Raw genomic sequence first — 14,121 nt, 5'->3', positions numbered from 1 at the left:
GTCTTACCCCTTTGACTGGTTAGTTTACAGAGAAGCTCCCCAATCACCATCCTTGTGCGGGCTGAGCAGAGTATGGCTTGGTGTCTCAGTATTTAGTATTTCAGATATTTAGTCTCAACATCTATTCTTATAATCTCCTGTTTTCCTTTTGCCACTGAGCACCCCTTCTGGGTGTGCAGGGATCCCTCAGACTGGAGACCCTCTAGTTTACCCTCTCCAAAGAACAAGATTCCTGTCTTCTGTGTGTGTCGAGAGGTCGGGGCAGGGAGAGGAGTGGGGACCTGGGGTATCTAACTGCTTCTTATATAGACTTTCAGGCAGTTTTGTTTATTTGCTGGTTTTAGCACTACCCTTCACGAGACACCTCTGGGGATTCTGAGGTGTGAATCAGGTTGTTTCTCTGCTGTCTTCACTCCTGATTTAGGGATTAGTCCTCTCTCGTGTTTTAACTTGAATGTTTGTACTCCTCCACCAGCTTTCAAGCTTCCAAAATTGTTACTAATGTCTCTGCTGCCTTTCTGTGTGTCCTTGGGAGTTTATGCTTTTAAAAAAGAACCGCCTAAGTGTCATTTCAGTGGGGATTTGCAGGAAAGCAAAAGTAAGTGTATATATAGCCCACCTCATTTCATCTGCTTTGCCCTCACCTATATCTGACTAGTTCTATAGATCTTCCATCCTCCACTCTTGGATTTTATATTGTCTACATCAGTGCTAGGGAAGAAAGGGAGTAATGCAGATTATTCAGAATGCCTTGTTACATTGTACTCCTGGGAGAATGGAGGGAGGGGCAGCTTGTATAGTCTGGGAAGTTATTTTAAACACAGTGATACAGCAGTACTGAATATCTACCCAGACAGAACTCAGACAGCTGTCCAGCTTCTCCATCCTGACCACCCCTAACAGAGCATTCACTCTCAGTCTGAGGAAGTCTTCTGCAGCTTGAGCTTTTTGTCTCATATACCACATCCCTGGAGCTGAAGAACTTGCCCATAGGGCAGACCCCATCAGCCCTGTTTGTCTTGAGGGAGAGGCTAATATAGTCATTACAGTAGTTGGTTTAAAAGCTTGTTGCTGATGACTGGAGCATGGGAAGGCAGTTTTAGACTTCTGTGCTCTGGAATACTTGCTCATGAGTAAACTGGACATGAGACCAACAGTAAAGGCATAGGTAATGACACCAGATCAATATCAGGACCTGAAAGCAAAATGTTTGCTAAATGACCTGCAGATGATAGAAAATTGGAAGGTTTTACATTCGACTTCCTTTTCTCTGAGGCACTGGACTAGATCTCTAAGGCCCAGCTCAGGAGATTACGGACAGCTAGGTTTACACCACTGTGTCTGTCTTTCTCTTTTTGAAGTGGCTCTTGTTCAGTCAACTTTCCAAAATCCTTTTCTTTTTGACATTCGTTTACTTTTACATTTCTAAATTTTACTGGTTGTTGTTTTACTTGAGTTTATCAAGCATTGGTCAGCTCCCACTGCTTAGAAAACAGTAGATGTTGTGTGACTGAATTTTGTCTGCCCAGTTAATTTAACAACCCCTTAATTTTTCTGTCTTCTAATTGAAGAGTATTTTTTATTTGTTACTTTGTTTAAGTAATGGGGCTTCCAATGTCAGCAGCCTATTTAGTTAGAGAGAGCAATGGATTGTTTGCCATGTGTGTGCACTGTGTATGTAGACTACACGCACAGGTTTTTCTGTACATAAACACGCATTTTGTCTGTTTAGGGCTTCAAGCAGCAAGCTCTTACAGTATCCACAGACCCTGAGCATCGCTTTGAACTTGCTCTTCAGCTTGGAGAACTAAAAATTGCGTACCAATTAGCAGTGGAAGCAGAGGTATGTACTAATTTATGATTTTTTGTAACTGATGGAAGGGTCAGTAGGTACTTAACATGTTTACTATAAGTTGTGTTTTAAAGTTTTCTGAAATGCAAATTAGTGACTCATTTTGGTGAGGTTGTTGCCTTCCTTTGGTCTTCTTAAAAAATGAATTACGTTCATCTTTGCATATATTAAATGGATTATATTGGAGATATATATTATTATATTCTTACTAATATATTCTTAGCATTCTAATTTAAGAAAAAGTGTGGTTTTTTTAATCTTACATGAAATCTGTTTTGGAAGAGAAGGAAAGCTAGAAGATAGCAGATAAAGGAGTCTGGAACTCTAAAAGGATGCAGACACAGCAGTAATTTGCCAATATCCCAAACTAGTGAGGAAGATGTTGGTTTTAAAGAAGGGTTCTGACATTTTGAGACAGTTTGATGACATTTTTATGGATCGTTGTATATTTTGTATACGGAGGGCTCCCAGTTGTGGTTTAAGTCTAGCATTTACTGGTAAATTCATTTCAGATGCACTAAATAAATTTTAGCTATGTTAAGATCATCCAAATGAGCAGCATTTTATTTGATTTCTGAGAAGCTCCAAATGACAGAAATAATATTTATTATTAAATATTTAAGGACATAAAAAGTTTTTTCTGCTTTCAAAAAATGGTATTAAATCGTTCCTTAAAATAGTCTGATTACCTTGAAACTCGTTAGTTTTAGTTTCACTGTGTAATTACAAAATAAAAGCATCATGGGCTGGTGATTATTCACATGCATTAAATCTGTGTTTGAATTAATCTTATGTACGTGAATAATTTCAGTTTCCTCATTATACATTTTGTCATTCCGTTCTTAATTCAATAGAACCTACTTAAGCACAGCTCAGTATACATAAAATATGTATTTTATAATTATAGAAAATATAAAATTGTTATTACAGTAATGTTCAGACTAACAGAATAATGTTGATGTTGGAAATTCAAATGTTTATTTAAAAGATATTTTAATGTGGAATCTCTTTTCTTACAGTCAGAACAGAAGTGGAAACAACTTGCTGAACTTGCCATTAGTAAATGCCAGTTTGGCCTAGCCCAGGAGTGCCTGCACCATGCACAGGATTATGGGGGTCTGTTGCTTTTGGCCACTGCCTCTGGAAATGCTACTATGGTGAACAAGCTAGCAGAGGGTGCGGAGAGAGACGGCAAGAATAATGTGGCATTCATGAGCTACTTTTTACAGGGCAAGTAAGTATTAACCCAGGGTCTAAAAGAGGCGGGCACAGTAATAAAGCACTGACTTCAGGGGTGGTCTTTGGAGAGGAACATGAAGAAGGAACCCTGGAGAGAGCGCTGATGCCTGGCCAAGTGGTGCTGCTGACGGGAGCAGGCAGGGGGACAGTGCTGCTTTGGAAGAACGCAAAGGATGCTCTTCAGCAAAGGATGCTCTTACCACTAACATTAGGGCTGATGTTTGAGCAAAATGAGCTGCTCAGGGAGGCTCAACCGGGAGAAACGTTAAACCCCTTTCTCAACAGCCCTGCCACTTACTGGCGAAGGTATTTTATTTAATGAAGGCAGGAGGCTGTTGGGCTGCTTGCTTCATTTGGTACCTGAGTGGCAGTTCATTTTACCCAAGTTGAATAATTCTGATCTGCTTACAACAAAAATAAGGCAGATGAGGATGTCAGTTACTTTTAGATTTGATTTCAGCTATAAAGCATAAAAATGTCACGTATTAAAAAGTCTAGCAGTTAGTGCATATCAGATCATTAGTTGACCATATGATGAAATGAAACACAAAAGTATTCATTAACTTTGCCCTACATACTTTTTAAACTTCGCACTTAATCATAGAAACTTTGAATGTGTTTTTTATAACATATGTATAAGTTTATGTACCTGTAAGAATAGGTCCACTATTTCTTATCAATAACTCAAAAACCCAAAAACATTCTGAGAATATTTTATTTGGTGGCAAAACTTGGCCTAAACGCTTAAGTATTATTATTAGTTGCTTTTATGCCACTTGGTTTGTTTTTATTGCATTTAGTATTCATGTGTTATAGCAGAATATTGATGTTTGTGACTGATGCTGAGGGTATTATGTAACGTATGGTATATGTACTTTGTAAAATCCAAAAGGTATTTTTAAAATCCAAAAAATTCTGAGTTCTAAAGCATGTTATCCACTTTATCAGACTTACCCAGGAAAAAGTTAAAATTAAAAAAAGAAAATGGACACCTGGATATTTTCCTACTGGGCACCACTGGATTGTCCAGCACCGTCCATGTTAGAGATGCTGCCCTCAAAACTGTATTTGTGAAACCGAGTTTCTGCTCTTCATATTCTGAAGCCCTTAAATGTGCTCATCTAAGCTTCCTTGTTTAAAAAAGCCCCTTTAGATTCTTCTTAGGGAAGTTAAGGAGATTGAAAAATCTCTCACACTCCTGGAGTCCGTTATGTAACACACTGGTGATGACAAGTTAGTGGCTCAGTGACAGAAAAGAGGTGTATGTGTGAGAGTTGGAGAGGGAGTGCTGACTTGCCAGCACTAAACCCACATTTCTTTAATGTGTTAAGTGCCATTATTATAGCGTTTATTCTTGGTAACAGTGCCTCTCCTTTTTAATCTTTAGGCTTGATGCTTGCCTGGAGCTCTTGATTAGAACTGGACGACTGCCAGAAGCTGCCTTCCTGGCACGGACTTACTTACCCAGTCAGGTTTCAAGGTACAGACTTTTCATTTTAGGAAGAAATGTTTCAGATAAAAACAGAGCCCCTAACAGTCTCCCAATGGTTCTATGATATCTGTAATAGGGTGGTGAAACTCTGGAGAGAAAATCTCTCAAAAGTCAATCAGAAAGCAGCAGAATCCCTTGCTGATCCAACAGAATATGAAAACCTTTTTCCTGGATTAAAAGAAGCCTTCGTTGTAGAAGAATGGGTGAAGGAAACACATGCTGACCTGTGGCCGGCCAAACAATACCCACTTGTCACGGTGAGTGCGTGGGGTGCCTTCATCCCGTGTGACTACGGGGTGGAAAGGCATTCACGACTTAAGGTTTTGAACTGCACCACATACACTATGGTTTGATTAGGAGCTAGTATCTGGGATTTAGGCCAAGTTTATAGATGAATTATGCTTTCAGAATATCTCATTTCATCATTGCTTTATTCTCTGATAGCCAAATGAAGAAAGAAATGTTATGGAAGAGGCAAAAGGCTTTCAGCCCTCAAGATCTGTATCTCAGCAGGTCAGTCAGACATGAGGAAGTCTGGTTGAGATTTGGTGATCTTAAGTACCATTTCCCACTTCCTAATCCTCGTCTGCCTTCCCTTCGGGAAAAATTTCAAAGTCCTAAACAGATTCCTTTGTTTTTATGTGTGTTTCTACTTGGGTTTTCAGGAACTTGATGGGAAACCTGCTTCTCCTACTCCTGTTATTGTGGCCCCTCCCACAGACAACAAAGAAGAAAAGGTACGGACATCACACCCAACTTCCTATTGGACCCCAGCCTCACCCTCCCTCCTCACAAATGTCTGCAGGATGTGCAGGCCTCTGCGTTTTAAGTGATGTATCAGTTTCAGAGCAGGGGTTCTGAAATGAGAAAATGCCCCCTTTTGACTGTTGTTTTAGTTCTCTTTGGTTCATGAATCACAGATAACTATTCTTTAATAACTTTGCTTTAACACAGTACTATATAAGTCACCCTCTTCCTTTTCTTTGCAGAGTTTACTTGAACTGGAAGTAGATTTGGATAATTTGGAATTATTAGAAGATATTGATACAACAGATATCAACCTGGATGAAGATATTTTGGACGACTGAATAATGTTTCCCATTTACTCAACTAAACAGATCATTATTATGGACAGGTATTGATCATCACCCTGACCACAGTGCTTTGGACTCTGAGAAACTCCTTAGATTTTTATATGCAGATGCTGTGGCCCACTGGGAGCACAGTGCCCTCATCTTCGGAGGAGTTTATGTGCAGCATCTAAATCACAATGTTTCCTTGTTAACTAAGACTGCTGTGGGCTTTGATTTTCTTCATACTGTCATTAAGACCATATCTCATAAAATCTTTTGAATTAATGAAGATACTTCAAAGTTTCCTTTCTGCATAATGAAAATAGGATTCTAGTTTTAGAAGGCTGAGCCAAAACTACACCTCACCTAGGGATCAGCCCGCATTCTCTTTTCTTTGAATAAGTATTTTCAAATACCATCAATCACATTTTTCTTAGAACTGAATATCCATGCTAAACCATTTTCCTTGACCTCATGGCATTATTCCTCTCTATGTAGCTTTCTTATGCCTTGCCCTGACTTTGTCTGGTAGGTACCCGTTTCTGGAATCAGGGTCTGAGACTCCAGCTCGTCTGACCTCATTAAGCTGGGCTCTAGTTAAGTTGCCAACGACTGGCCCATCTGGTAACACAGAGGCATAGTACTTTCTTCCTTTCTTGTTATACTGTCCTCATCTGACATGATTAGAAACTCCATCGCCAGGCACTGAGATGTACTTCTCAGTCATCCCCTTGTAGCCTAGGAAGGTGAGCAGGGTGACAAGTTTTTCTTTGCATTTCTGATAGAGGCACTACTTGGAATTTAAAAAACAAAAGAAGTAATTTTATAGGGAGGGAACTCCCAATTTTGACATTTTTAAACCACTCAGTATTAACAGAGAAAACTAGCCAGTATTTAGTAAAACGAAATTTATTTAAAAAGTATTTTTAGGAAGCTGCAGAATTGCTAATGAATGCATCTTGATAAGCTTGCAGTGTTAATTCTATATATGCTCCCTTCTGTGCTTCTGTTTCTGCAAAGACCTGTTTAAAAAAAAAAGTTTGAAAATAATAGAGCATATACTATTGATAGTTTTTAGTTTTGAGACATCACTAACATTTCTGTAGTAGCAAAGGAAAGTCCCAGTTTAAAAAGCCTTCCACATTTCCAGTATTTTTCTGATTACCAAACAATAAGCATACTACATGGACAGAAAACAGTATCACAGTTAAAGCAATACTAATTCTAAACACGAGAGGTATCCAAATATGGATGCTAACACCAGAGGTATCCAAATATGGATGCCATCTTTCAGAAAAAAATTAAGAAACCTGACATTGCTGGATCAAAATAAAAACCATTAGGTTCAAGAGAAATCTGGAGGATAAGAGTTAGCAAACTGATTTTTCACTTTAAAGAATGGTTTTTTTTCTACCCCACCTATGATGTCATCATCACTGGTTGTTTTTATCCTTAGCAAGCTTTGTAACTGCTTTGAAGTATGCATGAAGTAATATTGGGATAGAAGCCAGATCCACAAATACATGTCTATCCTGAGCATTAGAATCTAGAGATGAAAATTATACAATGGTCTCCCCTTCCCTTCCTGAAAAAAATCGTCTCTCAACATTTACAGAGACATCTATGTTAGCCCATAGTTTTGAGAGGTATGCAATTCCAAAATGATAGCACAACTAAGGCTTGGTATTATACAAGCACTACCCTCCCAGCTTCTGAACACTTGGAACAGGAATGTGACCGAACTGGAGGACAGGAAGCTGCGCTGGGGATGTGTACTACCCAGCAGTCCTCCACCACGCCCTGCTGGTGACCTGACCACCTAGTTGCCAGTACTGAAAAAAACAAGGGGGCTACTGCCCCACTGTGTGAACTTCTTGGACTCCAGCAGCAGCTCTGTTTCTACTGTCCAGGCTAAAGAAATATGGTAGCTCTGATCACTCTGGTTCAAGGCCACAAATCTGTTTAGTTACCATTAAATATGACCCACTTAAAAATTCTTTCCAACTCAGTCACCACCCAGTAGCTAATGTGAAAAAAGTCCCTTTACCTTAACTAAATGTAATCCCTCAGCAGCCTGCTCTTTGGCCTCTTGAGCTGACTGGCCATCTGGATGGAGGATGTGATAGAGCTGGACCAAGCTGGTGGCATCATCGACTCTAGAGGGAAAGGGTTTACTGTTAAAAAGGTTTATTGTTTTCTTCTTTTTTAATTTTTGTTTGTACTGTTTTTCTTTTGCTTCACAGTCCTATAAAATGTGCCAAACTTTAAATTACATTTCAAACTTCCCTTGGGCCAGAACAATTTTTTTATGGCCTTCAGTTTCATATTTTCAAAGGCACTTTAAGGAATACTGTCTAATTTAGGCTTCATTTGAACTCTGAGATAGGTAGGGCAGGAATCAATACAGGCAGGGCCCAATTTATGACAGTGAATGTATTCTAAATGTGGCTGTATCCTTTTTGGAAGCAGAACATCATTTCTTGTAGAGACAGCATTCTAATGGTAGATGATTTCCAAGCCAGCCCACATCATCAGCAGATAACATAATCCAACTTCATCCTACATAAGCCAGAGGCTGGTGGTCATGGGGATTGCTCAGTGCCACCATTGCAGTGACATCTGCTAACAAATTTTCATTGAGACAGATGCCTCTGTATGAAGCATTTTAGGAGTCCAAGGCAAGACTCCCAGGCCTCCTGTATTCACAGGAACCCATCAGTTAAAAGCCAGCATCCTAGGGAAGCAAATGTGCAATTATGCATACCAAACAAAAGGAAAGTCAGGTTCTACCTCAGCAACCTATCTAGTGTCACACAACTATCTATGATGAAGCCGTAACAAAAAAGCTCAATTCTTACAGTCTGTACTTATCTTTTGTGAAACCTATAAACAATTTTCAACCTTAAAACTTACCTAGCCTTCCCCAAACTAAATAATCTCTGTGCTCTCACATAGTCAATACCTTCCTACCATTTGCCACCTCAAAGCTGAGAGGATATATAAAAATAACCCTTCTCTTGGCTTCACAGGCAAATTCTATCAAACATTTAGAGAAGAGCTAACACCTATCCTTCTCAAACTCTTCCAAAATATAGCAGAGGGAGGAACACTCACAAACTCATTCTAAGAGGCCACCATCACCCTGATACCAAAACCAGACAAAGATGTCACAAAGAAAGAAAACTACAGGCCAATATCACTGATGAATATAGATGCAAAAATCCTCAACTGGAAAAGAAGAAGTAAAGCTGTCACTGTTTGCAGATGACATGATACTATACATAGAGAATTCTAAAGATGCTACCAGAAAACTTCTAGAGCTAATCAAGGAATTTGGTAGAGTAGCAGGATACAAAATGCAGAAATCTCTTGCATTCCTATATGCTAAAGATGAAAAATCTGAAAGAGAAATTAAGGAAACACTCCCATTTACCACTGCAACAGAAAGAATAAAATAGAAACCTACCTAAGGAGACAAAAGACCTGTATGCAGAAAACTGTAAGACACTGATGAAAGAAATTAAAGACACAAACAGATGGAGAGATATACCATGTTCTTGGATTGGAAGAATCAACATTGTGAAAATGACTCTACTACCCAAAGCAATCTACAGATTCAATGCAATCCCTATCAAACTACCACTGGCATTTTTCACAGAACTAGAACAAAAAGTTTCACAATTTGTATGGAAACACAAAAGACCCCAAATAGCCAAAGCAATCTTGAGAAAGAAAAATGGAGCTAGAGGAGTCAGGCTCCCGGACTTTATACTACAAAGCTACAGTAATCAAGACAGTATGGCACTGGCACAAAAATAGAAATATAGATCAATGGAACAGGATAGAAAGCCCAGAGATAAACCCACGCACACATGGTCACCTTATCTTTGATAAAGGAGGCAAGAAAATACAATGGAGAAAAGACAGCCTCTTCAATAAGTGGTGCTGGGAAAACTGGACAGCTACGTGTAAAAGAATGAAATTAGAACACTCCCTAACACCTATACAAAAATAAACTCAAAATGGATTAAAGACCTAAATAAGTCCAGACACTATAAAACTTTTAGAGGAAAACATAGGCAGAACACTCTGACATAAATAAAAGCAACATCTTTTTTGACCCACCTCCTAGAGAAATAGAAATTAAAACAAAAATAAATGAATGGGACCTAATTAAACTTAAAAGCTTTTGCACAGCAAAGGAGACCATAAACAAGATGAAAAAACAACTCTGAGAATGGGAGAAAATATTTGCTAATGAAGCAACTGACAGAGGATTAACCTCCAAAATATACAAGAAGCTCATGCAGCTCAATATCAAAAAAACAAACAACCCAAGCCAGAAATGGGCAGAAGACCTAAGTAGTCATTTCTCCAAAGAAGAAATAAATATGGCCAAAAAGCACATGAAAAGATGCTCAACATTGCTAATCATTAGAGAAATGCAAATTAAAGCTACAATGAGCTATCACCTCACACCGGTCAGAATGGCCATCATCAAAAAATCTACAAACAATAAATGCTGGAGAGGGTGTGGAGAAAAGGGAACCCTCTTGCACTGTTGGTGGGAAGGTAAACTGATACAGCCACTATGGAGAACAGTATGGAGGTGCCTTAAAAAACTAAAAGTATAACTACCATACAACCCAGCAATCCCACTATTGGGCATATACCCTGAGAAAACCATCATTCAAAAAGAGACATGTACCACAATGTTCTTTGCAGCTCTATTTACAATACCCAGGACATGGAAGCAACCTAAGTGTCCGCTGACAGATGAATGGATAAAGAAGATGTGGCACATATATACAATGGAATATCAGCCATAATAAGAAACGAAATTGAGTTATTTGTAGTGAGGTGGATGGACCTAGAGTCAGTCATACAGAGTGAAGTAAGTCAGAAAGAGAAAAACAAATACTGTATGCTAACACATATATATGGAATCTAAAAAAAAAAATTGGTTATGAAGAACCTAGGGGCAGGACAGGAATAAAGACACACACGTGGAGAATGGTCTTGAGGACACAGGGAGGGAGAAGGGTAAGCTGGGACGAAGTGAGAGAGTGGCATCGACATATATACACTACCAAATGTGAAATAGATAGCTAGTGGGAAGCAGCCGCATAGCACGGAGATCAGCTCGGTGCTTTGCGACCACCTTAGAGGGGTGGGATAGGGAGGATGGGAGGGTGATGCCAGAGGGAGGGGATATAGGGATATATGTATCCATATAGCTGATTCACTTTGTTATAGAGCAGGAACTAACACAACATTGTAAAGCAATTATACTCCAATAAAGATGTTAAAGGAAAAATAAAAACCCTTCTAGAGTGGTGTAAAGAATTTCTCAAGACATGGTGACCTTTGAGAGATGCTCTGGGCTCATTCCAAGGCCCATCCACCCTAAAGGCCATGTCTTGGTAGAACTGAGTAAAAAAAAAAAAAAAAAAAAAAAGATGTTAAAGGAAAAATAAAAACCCTTCTAGAGTGGGGTAAAGAATTTCTCAAGACATGGTAACCTTTGAGAGATGCTCTGGGCTCATTCCAAGGCCCATCCACCCTAAAGGCCATGTCTTGGTAGAACTGAGAAGCCAGAAGTGAGAAAGTAAAACTTTCCAGAGGAAAAATATTTTTTAAATGTTCAGTATAAATCTGTTGTGTTTGTTGTAATCTAATAGTCCAATAAACGTGACAACAAAAGATAACAGCAGTTCTCTTTAGAGCATAACCATGTGAACCCATAAAGAGCTTAAATGGGTTTCTATATCTTAGTCATGCTTAGGGCTTCTTTACGTTCATGCTACGGTACGATGCCTGTGTCTCACAGAATAATTTAGCTTCACACCCAGCCCATATTTGAAATTAAAAAAAAATAAATTTACATGTAAAGATTTTAAAGGCATCTCAATTCAAAACCAACAGTGGAACTTCAGTTTGAAATAAGTGTGCAGAATCTCAATTCTGGCCTGGGCCCCGTTCACTGAGGACACGCACCCTCTACTGTTTAGCCTGGGATTTGCAGCAAACTGTCCTGTTCAGCATTCCCACAGGAAGTTTTACTTAAGCAGATCAGGACATTCAGGGAACTCAAAATTCCCTCCCAGTATGCAAATGAACTGCTTCAGAGGTAAAGCTTACGTGTGATGAGTATTACTATAATATCGCTTATTAGTACTCCTCGATAAAGAACCTTAATTTTCAAAGAAATACATTTTTTTTTTAATTTATTCCTTTTTGGCTGTTGGGCCTCCATTGCTGTGCATGGGCTTTCTCCAGTTGCGGTGAATAGGGGCTACTCTTCACAGCGGTGCGCAGGCTTACTGCGGTGGCTTCTCGTTGCAGAGCTCGGGCTCTAGGCAAGTGGGCGCAGTAGTTGGGGCTCGCAGGCTCGAGTGCAGGCTTGTGATGCACGGGCTTAGTTGCTCCTCGGCATGTGGGATCTTCCTGGACCAGGGATAGAACCCGTGTCCCCTGAATTGGCAGGTGGATTCTTAACCACTGTGCCACCAGGGAAGTCCAGAAGTACATTTCTGTGTTGCTCTAATTTCTTATAAAAAATGTTAAATTCGGGCTTCCCTGGTGGCGCAGTGGTTAAGAGTCCGCCTGCCGATGCAGAGGATGCGGGTTCGTGCCCCGGTCCGGGAAGATCCCACATGCCGCGGAGTGGCTGGGGCCGTGAGCCATGGCCGCGGAGCCTGTGCTCCGCAACAGGAGAGGCCACAGCAGTGAGAGGCCCGTGTACCACAAACAATTAAAAAAAGTTAAATTCTTTGTATAATAAAATAATTTCAGAATATTTACATTTGAGAAGCTTTATAAGAAAATTCATTCACAGGAGATGTCACTACTAATGCACCTAAAGGCAAGTCATTTTTGAGCATCCTCATGACCACCAGCAGCCTCTTGCTTATGTGGGATGAAGGTATGTTTCTGCCCTCTCAATTGGATTACACTACATATGCTGGAGAAGAGGGCTAGCCTGGAAATCACTTACCATTAGGAATGATGTTTCTATGAGAGATGACACTGTTTCCACATGGGCTGTAATTCTCAGACAATATGGAACCTTCTAGTTCCAAATGCCTTACCTTTGTGTGAACGGTTCAGATTACACGGAGGATAGTCTGAGTCAAAACTCCTTACATTCAAGATGGCAATAATCACTAAGCTCTCTGGTGACTTTCTTACTACAGTACAGCCGTGTTGGTTTCTTTTCCTTGTTATTTTGGCCTTTCTCTAACTCAACCAATGGAAAGATACTCGAAAATAATCTTCTCCTCAGTTCATCACAAGTTGTAAAGTATTATTTCAGCTAGAAGGCTGGGTGCACACCAGTTGAATGCTAAAATACAACAGACATTCTTTGTTTCACGCAACTTTGAAAAAAACCTGTAACCTTTTTAATGCCTTAAAAATCTTGCAAAAACAAGGAGGATCAAAAGCAAGAGTATTTTCATAAATTAAATGACTTTTACTGAAAAGCACCCATCAGAGCTTATGTCTACTTCTTTACATTTCCTATTTAATCCCCTTTAAGTATATGGAAAATTCACTGGTATCCAGGAGCACCAGTAAGGCCAGGAATAAGTCAATATCTAGGGTATACAGTACAGATCCAAAGCCATTTACTCTTTCAAAGAATCCAGCCCTGTTTACACAACACAGAAGCAAAGACTGAGAAAACTGGATTATACTGGAAAAACAAATCCCTAAACAAACTGAGTTAAGTGAAATCTATCACTGGACAGTACATTGTTATCACTGGAAAAATAACATAGATTAAATACAAGTTTAATGATAATAAGAATTTCTTTACTTACTAAGATCATACTTACAAATCTCTCTGAATCTGGTCAATCAGTAAACCATCAATCTTTTTCTTATTTACAAAATACCAAGCCATTCCACCGAAGTGTCTTGTTGAACGCAAAAGGTCATACTTTCCATATTTATCTATATCTTCGTAGGTCTGATGATGAATCTATCCACACAAAATGCAACTTTTCAGAAATATGAAAATAAATAGAAGTGAGCAGCATTACTGGGTATACATCTACTAGCATGTGAGCTGCCTAAGAAAGTATCAGTAAACGAGGTCTACTTATACCGGCCTCCACTATCACTAACCAGCAGGTATGATTTAGACCAGCCCTCTACTGTAAAAGTATATAGGGCCTGGAACAAGTCTGCCAAACATTTATAGCCAGATCAATTACTCTTCAGCAGCCCCGCACTATTTTTTTTTTTTTTTTTGCGGTATGCGGGTCTCTCACTGTTGCGGCCTCTTCCCTTGCGGAGCAGAGGCTCCAGGTGCGTAGGCTCAGCGGCCATGGCTCACGGGCCCAGCCGCTCCGCGGCATGCGGGATCCTCCCGGACCAGGGCACGAACCCGTGTGTCCCCCGCATTCGCAGGCGGACTCTCAACCACTGCGCCACCAGGGAAGCCCAGCCACGCACTATTT

At 39.8% G+C, this 14,121-nt stretch overlaps 2 protein-coding genes across 2 annotated transcripts in view; one reads left to right on the top strand and one right to left on the bottom strand.

Moving 5' to 3' along the window:
* The window catches only part of COPB2 (coat protein complex I subunit beta 2), a 29,966-nt gene extending 24,017 nt beyond the window's left edge, over positions 1-5,949 (top strand). Inside the window, exons 16-22 of the mRNA XM_024769051.1 lie at positions 1,733-1,843; positions 2,872-3,086; positions 4,479-4,571; positions 4,660-4,840; positions 5,028-5,096; positions 5,249-5,320; positions 5,573-5,949. Of these exons, the coding sequence (XP_024624819.1) occupies positions 1,733-1,843; positions 2,872-3,086; positions 4,479-4,571; positions 4,660-4,840; positions 5,028-5,096; positions 5,249-5,320; positions 5,573-5,671 (840 nt within the window). The 3' untranslated portion in view covers positions 5,672-5,949. The remainder of the gene's footprint in view (positions 1-1,732; positions 1,844-2,871; positions 3,087-4,478; positions 4,572-4,659; positions 4,841-5,027; positions 5,097-5,248; positions 5,321-5,572) is intronic.
* Positions 5,950-6,549: 600 nt separating this feature from the next.
* The window catches only part of MRPS22 (mitochondrial ribosomal protein S22), a 19,285-nt gene continuing 11,713 nt past the window's right edge, over positions 6,550-14,121 (bottom strand). Inside the window, exons 6-8 of the mRNA XM_024769052.1 lie at positions 13,495-13,640; positions 7,704-7,812; positions 6,550-6,678 (exon numbers count right to left, since the gene is read on the bottom strand). Of these exons, the coding sequence (XP_024624820.1) occupies positions 6,583-6,678; positions 7,704-7,812; positions 13,495-13,640 (351 nt within the window). The 3' untranslated portion in view covers positions 6,550-6,582. The remainder of the gene's footprint in view (positions 6,679-7,703; positions 7,813-13,494; positions 13,641-14,121) is intronic.

The sequence above is a fragment of the Neophocaena asiaeorientalis genome, unplaced genomic scaffold, assembly GCF_003031525.2.
Source record: "Neophocaena asiaeorientalis asiaeorientalis breed wild unplaced genomic scaffold, Neophocaena_asiaeorientalis_V1.1 scaffold118, whole genome shotgun sequence".
Classification (NCBI taxonomy): Eukaryota; Metazoa; Chordata; class Mammalia; order Artiodactyla; family Phocoenidae; genus Neophocaena; species Neophocaena asiaeorientalis.
The sequence above is the reverse complement of the archived record's forward strand: the minus strand, read 5'-3'. Positions and strand labels throughout refer to the sequence as shown.